Below are 11230 nucleotides of genomic sequence, written 5' to 3' on the forward strand. Positions count from 1 at the left end.
ACCACTAACATCAGCACCGTGCAACGTCCACAGGAAGAGAACTCTAAAACACCATCGCAGGACAACAGGACATCCACTGTGAAAAAAGCCATATATGAAAATACTGGAAAAACATTTAGGCCAAATATGCAGACTCCACATCAAATGAGACCCCTACACCATGAGAATAATCCAGAAATTATCCTTCTGAGTGACTCTAATGGAAAATTCATAAACATGAACCGTCTGTTTCCTAAGAAAAAAGCAATAAAACTCTGGTGCCCAACAACAACAAGTGCACTAGAGATACTAGATGATAAGAGACTAAAAAAATGCCACACACATCATCATTCATGACCTCACATCAGGAAAAAAAGACATAGGAATGGACCTAAGAGACTGAGAGATGCCACACACATCATCATTCATACGGGCACTAATGACCTCACATCAGGAAAAAAAGACATAGGAATGGACCTAAGTAATAATCGTGTCGTCCCTGCTCCCCAGGCTGGACAAGCCCCCGCAACTAATTCAGCAGATCAACAAGGATCTTCAAATGCTTTGCAGCCCTGTCCCACAAATTCATTTGGTCAATCATCCTGACATTCACCTACAACACATGTATGACCACATCCACCTGAACAACAAAGGAATACGAATACTGGCAAGTCACAGCCCTAGATCGCAATGGCAGAAGACAGACACCCCATCAGAAAAGCAACACTGCTGAATCTCCATCATCCTACCATAGCAGTCAACAAAACAATCTGATACAAGACAGCCATGCATCTGCATCAACAGCCCAGCGCCAGGAAAGCCATGCTGCCACTCAAACCACACAAGAGAGCTATGCAACAGTGGCAGCAAAACATACAAAGCCATTGGACCAACAGAGCCAGATTAGAGAAATGCTAGCCTTGATCTGTTCAAAATTACTGCACTGACCAGCTCTGCACAGTATGTATAAATAACAGTTTTTTTTATTATTATTATTATTATTTCATTTTTCATCATTATTATTTTATTTGTGCATTTGTATTTAGACTTTTATCACTATTAGTTAACCATAATACTTTCTTAGAATTTTACTGATAAGTAATTATAGGATCCACTTGTAAAAACATCCAAAGCAATACAAAAACACATGTCATTGAGCATAATTAGCTGGAATATACAAGGATTATATTCCTCTACTTTTGGGTTAAAGACATCAGATCCTATTTTCCAATCTACAATTAAAAATGTTGATATTATTATTTTATTAGAAACATGGAGCAACAAAGATCTTAGGACAGGTTGTCCTTGTAACTACAAAGAGTTGATCATTCCCCCCCTGAAACAGCCCAAATCAAAGAATGGCAGTGCATCAGGAGGTATTATAATATGGCTCAAAGATGCGCTAACTGAGCAAATACAACCAATAAAAAAGGGAAAATCTCACATTTGGATAAAAATAACAAACAGCTCATCTGAATATGACAACGTTTTATATCTGTGTGCCATATGCTACCCCTAAATTCCCCATACTATGATGAACTGGCATTTGAAAATCTCCAAAATGAAATATTGCAGTTCCAAGCCAAAGGATCAGTCCTTCTCTGTGGAGATTTTAATGCCAGAACTGGGAAAGAACTGGATTATATATGTTTAGAAGGAGATGACCATATATTTGGAAGAAATGTGTTTAACATAGAGTTCCCTTCTATGAGAGAAAGTTTTGATGACATATCTAACAAAAAGTGGGAAACAAATATTGCATATATGCAAAAATCTTGGTTTATACATCTTAAATGGAAGAACATCTGGGGACTCGCTAGGAAGACATACATTCTGCTCCTATCTAGGTAATAGTGTCATAGACTATGGTTTAACAGATCTACCACATAAGATAAAAGCTTTCATGGTCATGCCACAACTACCAATGTCAGATCACTGTCAAATCAAAATTCTTTTGAACATCGACAGAATACCAGTCCAAAATGAACACCAACAAATGCTCCCCATTCTTTATAAACACAAATGGAAAAAAGACAGTCAGTCAAAGTATGAAGCTATATCTAACAGTATACACATAGAAAACATGATATTCACTTTCTTATTCTCTAAATTCACGAACGAAAGATCTAGTGTCGACTCTGCTGCTGAGGAACTAACCAATATGTTCTTGAAAATTGCCCATATGTCAGGCATCATAGAAAAAATAAAAAAACCAAGAAAGAAAAAATGGTCAAAGGAAAAATGGTTTGATCACGAGTGTTTTAGGGCTAAGCACGACCTAAGAGTAATCTCAAATAAGAAACATAGAGACCCCAATCAAGATATACGCTTGAAGTACTTAGATGCTCTAAAACAGGGGTGGGCAACTAATTTCCCCAAGGGGCCACATGACAAACTGGGACTGTTGAGGAGGGCCGGACCCAAAATGCCGAACTCAAGTCTGAACTTAATTCTGTCCAATTCTATTCTGTTCTTGTATAACATTAAGTAAATCATATGGCTTTGTTTACTACTCGTAAGAACAGATGAAAATGCGAGGGAGACAAAGGAAAAACAGCAATAGGCTATTTAATCTATGTCCAGTATTTAATCCTCATTCTCGAAAATTTCTTTTTTGACATTGACATTTTTTTTCAGTTTTCAAAGACTGATATAAAAAAGTACTACAATATCTATATAATTAGGCTAGGCCATGAAAATGTGAAGAAGTCAGTACAACCATAGGCCTGTGCCACTATTTCATCATTAAATCATTACCATCATTAAATTAACTCTATGCAGAATTAGACTATGAAAATGTGGAGCAGACAATAGTAGGCTGTCATTAGTTAATCAACATGCACAAAGAAAACAATTTTAAAAATGTAGGCTATGTTTTTGCTTTAACTTTATGCACAAAACTGTGATTGGTCAACTCGCCCTGTGTGTTGAGCCGGCTGCTTCAAGCAACCTGTGGGTAGTAGCATCATACTAGTTCGCTAACATAAGCTTTGCAAATAAACTCAGACATATTTTGGTTACAATGACGGGATTTTCCGAATGTAAACTATCTATCTGCCAGTAACGTTTTGAAATTAACACTTCGTATCGCCAACAAACAGCAGGAGTTCGTTCTGACAACCTTTGCGGTGGTGAGCGACGCAGACATAAGAGACACAAAACTTTGAAAGGTTTACGCCGACTTAAAGGCAACTGCATTGTGTCGATGCAGAAGCATAAATTCTATTCATCAGCACATCAGTAAGGGTGTTTACATCGTATGCATCGACGCACAAATGTATGGGCGTACAAATAGCAGTCGCTTTCAAAATAAAAGCAACGATATTGATTTGCGTGCATTATCTCTATGCTAGGCTCTTGACTATTGTTCTTTCACGCGGGCCGGTCAGGGAAAGCCCACGGGCCGGATGTGGCCCGCGGGCCGTATGTTGCCCATGTATGCTCTAAAACAATACAAATCACTTTTGTATTGTCATACAAAAAAAGTTAAAAGTTAAATATATGACATCTAAGCTTGAACAAATTGAGGAGGCCATTGACACCAACACCTTTTGGAAGATATGGCACAAAATAGACACCTAAAAAAAAAGGACTCACTATCTATAACAAATGGAAACATTTGGAAAAATCATTTCGAAGAGCTCTATAGTTTTAAAGAAAATTCACAACACCAAGCCCAAAAAGAAATACTTAAAAAAATAAAGAAAATGGTTAAAGAAAAACAGTTTTATACCAAAATGATCTAGACAGCCCAATCAAACTATCAGAGCTAAATGAAAAAATTAAATCACTGACAAATGGTAAAGCTTGTGGGATTGATATAATCTCCTCAGAAATGCTTAAGCATAGTACTCCACTGACAAGAGAAGCAATCCTCAAATTGTTCAACCTGGTTATGAGAACAGGATATTATCCTAGGGTATGGAACCAAGGATTGATAACCCCAGTATACAAAAATGGTGATAAAATGAACCCAAATAACTATCGTGGGATCTGTGTCACGAGTATTCTTGGTAACATTTTCTGTGATATACTGAAAACAAGAATACTTACCTTCTTGGATAATAAGAACATTTTATGCAAAAGTCAGATAGGCTTCCTTCCTGAATTTAGAACCACCGACCACATCTATACCCTCCACTCACTTACTGAACAGTATGTAAAAAAAACAAGTAAAGGAAAGATCTATGCATGCTTTGTTGATTTTAAAAAGGCCTTGGATTCCATCTAGGCATACTAAAAATTATTGAGAGTGGTATAAAAGGCAATGTCTACTCTATAATAAAAGACATATACCAAGAAAATACATGTTGTATTAAAATGAATAACACCAGAACAGAGTTCTTTAAGCAGGGTAGAGGAGTTAGGCAAGGTTGCAGCCTAAGTCCAATACTCATATTGGACTCATATTTTCATCAATGAGCTAGCTGTAGCAATCAACAAATCAACATCTCCTGGACTTGTACTTGACAGCACAAATATAAAATGCCTTCTCTTTGCAGATGACATGGTCTTACTTTCGCCATCAAAAGCAGGTCTACAAGAAAGCCTTGATATTCTCGAAACATATAGCAAAAATTGGGCATTACCTATTAATACTGACAAAACAAAAATAATGTTTTTTCAAAAGAAATCAGGAAAAGAAACCAATTTTAAAATTGGGGAAACTGCCATAAAGCAAGTATCACATTATAACTATTTAGGACTTACAATAACATCTTCAGAAAGGTTTAATCTGGCATCAAAAAACCTGGCTGACAAAGCACGAAGGACATATTTATTAATTAAAAAATAGCTTAATAAATTCAATCCACCAACTCAATTCTGGCTCAAGATTATGGACTCCATTATCAAGCCTATTGCTCTGTATGGCAGTGAGATTTGGGGACCCCTGTGCGGGCTTGATTATAAAAAGTGGGATGAGGGCCCAACTGAGTTACTGCACCTACAAATCTGTAAAGATGTCTTGGGTGTACATAGAACATCATCCAACTTGGCCTGCCGCTCTGAGTTGGGGAGGTTCCCTTTACTTATCGACATCGACAAAAGGGCCTCCAAATTTTGGTTACATCTGGCAAAAAGCAATGCTGGCACATACCACCATAAGGCTTTAAAGCACAAGTCCCTTACCCAGAAGTGTGACCACTTATTCCAAATTGCAAACAAAAATAACATAAACAGCCTAAGTCACATGACAAAATCTATACTGAAAGAAATTGACAACACAAATCAGATGCATTATACTAAATTCTGGAAGGAAGAAATAAAAACGAATGACACACTAGATATATACAGAACCCTGAACAGAAATTACTGTATAGCCCCATACTTAAATGACATCAAAGATAGAAAGAAAAGAACAACACTGACAAAATACAGAATCAGTGACCATAGCCTACACATTGAAACTGGTAGACATAGACAAACATGGGTGCCTAGACATAAATGATGTAGAAAATGAGGAACATTTCCTTCTTAATTGCATCAGATATGCACCTATAAGGAACATTTTTTTTGCTGAATTCAAAAAGCATATAACAGAATTTGAAAATCTATCTCCACAAAGAAAACTATATATATTATTGGGAGGGGAACCAAACTGTTCATGCCTAGCTGCAGATTATATTATGACCTGCCATAAAACAAGAGAAAAGTTGTAACTTTCATGTATGTGGCATATTGATGAGTTTATCCCCTTTGTGTACATGTAAATACTATGTTTGATATTAGGTATTGGTATTTACCTCAAATTGATTTATGTAGATGTATCTGCAAGTGTAGGCATATAATATCTGTTTACAATAATACATTTTTTTATTTCTATTTTTTCCTACAGTATAGCACTATTGCTGAAGCTATTACTGTCCTTTTAATACCATTTACCATTTATCCTTTCATTATTATTATTATTATATATATATTTTTTTTACTTTCCTTTCATTATTTTATTTTATCTCTATACCAATACATATGTAAAGTTGATTATTAACATGTTATACTTGTAAACAGTGACTTTACTCATTCATGCCAATAAAGCACCATTTGATTTGATTTGATTTGATTTGAGAGAGAGTAAGAGAGTGTAAGTGTGTATGAGATAGAGAGTGAGAGATAATCCATCCATCCATACTCCTTCTTCTCCTCTTCCATGTCCTTTCTTCCAGCTCTTCTGGAGAAGAGTGATGGTTGAACTTAGAAACACGTCTCTGTGTCTGTCTGTCTGTCTGTCTGTCCCTCGTGTGTTTTCACTCCCTCTCCCTACCCCCCCCCCCCCCCGTCTGTATCTCTCTTTCTTTCTCTCTACCCCCCCTGTATCTCTCTCTCGCTCACTCCATCTCTCTATTCCCCTTCTCTCTGTATCACTCTTTCTCGCTGTATCTACCTCATCTCGCAGCACAGAGCTTCAGCCCACCTGCTAACAGCCTGCTAACAGCACAGAGCTCCAGCCCACCTGCTAACAGCACAGCGCTTCAGCGCTACCTGCAATAGAAATCAATTGTGTGTGATGTAAAGGTCCATTAACTGTCAAACGCAGATAAGTATTGTAATCTGCCAATGCCAGCAGCCAGAACCAATGCCTGCCCTGCACATGTGCAAAGAGTGCTGCAATGTTAAAGAAGGAAAGAAAATATGCTGGCTTCGCCCCCTCATGCCTATCACCTCATTGGCTAATGCTCTCCCTTCCATCAACTCTCATGAAAATCAGTTAATTGTGTAATAATCATGTACATGTAAGTCAAGTTTCTAGGCCAAGTATACTTGCGTATACAAGGAATTCGGTCTCAGCATTTATCCCATCCGTGAATCAGTGAACACACAGAACACACAGTGAGGGGAAGCACACACTAAACCGGAGCAGTGAGCTGCCTGCTACAGCAGCGCTCTGAGAGCAGTGAGGGGTTAGGTGCCTTGCTCAAAGGCACTTCAGCCATTTCTACTGCTCCCGGCAACCCTTCGGTTCCAAGCCCGAAGTCCTAACCAGTAGGCCACGAGTGCCTACAAAATCATGCCGACAAACTAAATAAAAATCATAACATCCCTGGCAGCTGTAATAACTGTCTACTAGCTTTACTAAATAACTGTCTATTAGCTTTACTAAATATAACTGTCTACTAGCTTTACTAAATAACTGTCTATTAGCTTTACTAAATAACTGTCTACTAGCTTTACTAAATAACTGTCTATTAGCTTTACTAAATAAGTACATGTCAGTTCTAAAAGGAGAAATCCGGCGAGTTTTCACATATCTCTGTTTCTCGACGTCACCGAATACTGTCGGTACAAAAAAAAAAACGAAAACAATCGGTTTTACCTAGCTTGAGTTGCTACAGCCAACAGCTAAAGCAGCCAGGCAGCTACGGTGCTACACTCTGGGGGTGTGAACATGGGGGCTCATGAACATGCCCCCAGAGGGTAGCACCGTAGCTGCCTGGAAGCTCTAACTCGCATCTTAGCAACTCCATCTAGGTAAAACCGATTGTTTTCATTTTTTTCGTACCAACAGTACTCGGTGACCACGAGTAACAGAGATCTAAATGAAAAATCGGGTACCTGGAACAGGATTGCAAGCTGTTCAATTAATTACAGCCTTTGTGATTAGCTAATTGCATTTGCTCAAATAGCGATTCTGATAAAAAAAAAAAAATATTCATTGTGATGCCTTGAAATGACTCAATACCTTAGTGCATGGCACAGTGCAGTGGTCATCACAATCAGCTGGACGCATATGAGGATCTCAGGCAGCAGGAGAGCCCTTGTGAAGCATTTGCATTCATACTTTTGATGTATACATCTGAGTCAACTCAGCTAATGAGACTCTGAGGATATGCTGTCCTTTAAGTTGTGCTTACATCCGTACGTATGATACCAATTACAGTGGTGGATGTTTCATCTGTACGTATGATACCAATTACAGTGGTGGATGTTTCATGTCAGAAGGACCATACGTCAGGTGACTTACTGACGTATTGCAGGAGACAAATCTCTGGCTGATGCATGCTGGTTAATGAGGGAATATCCGGAACGTTCCTCACAGTGTGGCCACGAGGGGCCCACTAAAAATACTACAGTGGGAGAAGACCAGACTAAAGCACAGAATAACTCAAGCTTACCCTCCGCCATTCACTTTCTATATAACCCCTCCAATTACAGAGCTACTGAGGCACACAAACACACACACATCTATGTAGACACGCATGCACACACACACACACACACACACACACACACATACACACTCACATATGTATGTAGACACGCATGCATACACACAAACACACACACATATGTATGTACACACGCATGCATACACACACACACACACGCCACACACACACTCACAGACACACACACATACACATGCATGCAGACACACACATGCATGCACACACACACACACAAACACATGCACGCACACAGACAAATGCATGCACACACACACACACACACAGCACAAAAACACACATACCAACACACAAAAATGTAATAAACAAACACACCTATCTACATATTATGCCCATGCCACCCCAACTGTATACTGATATGAAGAGTCTTGACCTCAGTGGGAAATTCATCGTCCGTCCTTTATACCTCCTCAGGCCCTTCCTTGTTTTGATATGAGCCCTCCCTTCTCCTTCATATTCATTACACGAGAAACACTTCCTCCCTCAGTAACTTTCCTGGCCGTGTTTCTCTCTGAGGTCAACCAAGTGGCCCTTGTCTCCCTCGACCTCTCCTGTCTCGGCTCTCTGCCCCCTGCAAATGTGTTTACTGACGCAAGGTGACGAGGGAGGGATTTGGGGGGAGATGGGGGATTTTGCACAAAACAAGACAGGGCTGAACAGAGAGAAGATGCAGAGTGTGCATTAATGCAAGTCGTGACCCCACAGACACACACAGACACACACACACACAGACACACAGACACACACCTCTGTTGGTGCAGATTTTCACCAGCATTCCGTAGAGAGAGAGAGAGAGAGAAGTAACCACTGTCTTTGAAAAGACTTTCACTGTAACCATCTGTCTTTGAAAATACCAGTATGGAAACGTCATTAATCATGTATATATGTATATGTATATATACTTTTTTGATCCCGTGAGGGAAATTTGGTCTCTGCATTTAACCCAATCGGTGAATTAGTGAAACACACTCAGCACACAGTGAACACACAGTGAGGTGAAGCACACACTAATCCCGGCGCAGTGAGCTGCCTGCTTCAACGGCGGCGCTCGGGGAGCAGTGAGGGGTTAGGTGCCTTGCTCAAGGGCACTTCAGCCGCGGCCCACTGGTCGGGGCTCGAACCGGCAACCCTCCGCTTACAAGTCCAGAGTGCTAACCAGTGGGCCACGGCTTAGCAATAATCCTATTTGGTTTGTTCCATAATAATGATTATCATGGAATAATGTCCAAGGTTCCCAAATTTTAATGTAAAAACACTTTAGAACACACAAACGTGCGCGGACACACACACACACACACACACACACACACACACACATACACACACAATTGAGTTTATCATATTTCGTTTGGTAACGGAACCATTCTACCCGAAATAACTTTGTCTTGGCCAACTGCATCTGAAGATAGCACCTCAATCAATATGCTCTTCAACGCTTTGTTTACTGCAGCGCTGCCGAGAGTGAGCCACTGTGATGAGGCTATGTACTGCATGTGGTAAGCACATCCAAAATAAACAAAGCTTGCAGCAGCGCTGGACCCATGCAGACCAACTCAACTCCGTACAGTTATCTTATCATCCATCTTCCGTCCCATCTATCTTTCAAATACACGATGTTCAATTAGGTCGTCAACGTGTTTCCAATATACATAGGTTAAATCACTTGCTCTCTTAATCACTTGCTTGATTGATCCGGTTGATCAAATATCAGCGCGCTCTCTTTTTAACGTTGTCATTATACCAGGAACAAGTTTAATAACGTGTGTAGATTTATACTCAAATGGATCAATAAAAAGTAATGGTTACCTTGAATGCAATGTCATAAAACTCGCTGCTGTTGCTGAAAGCAGGGCGACTAGGGTGGACCACTCCGGTCGCTTGGACCACGGGCACGAGTGCTTTCCCGCTTCGACCACCTTCTTTGCCGTTGGGAGTTCCGGTGCTAGGGCTCGCGGTGCCACTTTTGTTCTTATGTGCCTTCTTTCGTGACATCTCTGATTCAGATTTGAGCCTCTGTCTTCAAGTTTACGCACGCTGAAGAATGGCTATCTGCAAATACTTCCTCGAAAACTTCGGTGTTCTCCCGAGATGAACCAGATTCCAGGTTATTTAAGTATAACGGTGGCAAACTCCGTGCAGCCTCGTTCACACTCACCTGCTTTGTGGTGACATGGCTGCTAATGATTATCCTACGATACTCTGACACTGAACACAATCGTCCGAGATTCTACAGCAACTCCGCCCATGCACTGATAGATTGTCGTCGTTGTTGCTCTAACACTTGCCTCGCACTCGTCGTACCAGAGTATGCAGACGAGTATAGAGATGCTGTTGGAGGATTGCTTTGCTGAAGCGCTCCTGTCTCCTAGCGCCGGTGTGGGCTCTTCCAACAGTGCCTTCCACTAAGCGCAGCCTGCAGCTGTCTGAGCGCCGCGGAACTACATCCCTCCAAGCGCAAGAGATGGAGATTGGGAACCACAGAGAAGGGAATAGGGGTTGCTTTGGATGAATAGACCAATAGAGATACGTGGATAGATAGATAGATAGATAGATAGATAGATAGATAGATAGATCCCAAAACATGAGTATGTTTCATTATTGCTTATCTGTTATTGGTAATTTGTAACGCAGTTTTTCTATATTGCTAAGATGCGCTTAATGGAACTGATCCAAAGTCATCTCTTACAAATGGGTTAACACTTTTTTATTGGTTTCATACGTTGTTTACACTCCTGGATTAACTGAATTGAACAAATGGGGAAAATCTATTCACAGCTATCATACAGGCCTATTTCTTGCATAATTATGAATCTCGAATGACTGTTTGTAAAAAACCCTCTGCGCATTATTTTTTTTTAAATCAGCAATCACTCTTTATCCATAGCAATTTCTGGAGTTTAAAATGTTTTATAGACGTAAAGGTAATGTAAATGTATGTATGACCATTAGAGCCGTTTGCCTACAAAATGTGTAATTTTGTTTTTGTTTGTTTTGAAAACGTTACATCAGAGTTGACAAAAGCATTAATAGCCTTACAGTATGTCCATGTCGTCATATTTGTGTGCACA

At 39.9% G+C, this 11230-nt stretch overlaps 1 protein-coding gene across 1 annotated transcript in view; it reads right to left on the minus strand.

Annotated features, from left to right (window-relative positions):
- The window catches only part of LOC143102791 (ras-related protein Rab-26-like), a 134947-nt gene extending 124793 nt beyond the window's left edge, over positions 1-10154 (minus strand). Inside the window, exon 1 of the mRNA XM_076266597.1 lies at positions 9969-10154. Within this exon, the coding sequence (XP_076122712.1) occupies positions 9969-10154 (186 nt within the window). The remainder of the gene's footprint in view (positions 1-9968) is intronic.
- Positions 10155-11230: the final 1076 nt, after the last annotated feature.

The sequence above is a fragment of the Alosa pseudoharengus genome, unplaced genomic scaffold (genome assembly GCF_046254945.1).
Source record: "Alosa pseudoharengus isolate Yale_2024_CS ecotype anadromous, Long Island Sound unplaced genomic scaffold, YU_APseudo_1.1 YU_APseudo_1.1_scf_4, whole genome shotgun sequence".
Lineage (NCBI taxonomy): Eukaryota > Metazoa > Chordata > Actinopteri > Clupeiformes > Clupeidae > Alosa > Alosa pseudoharengus.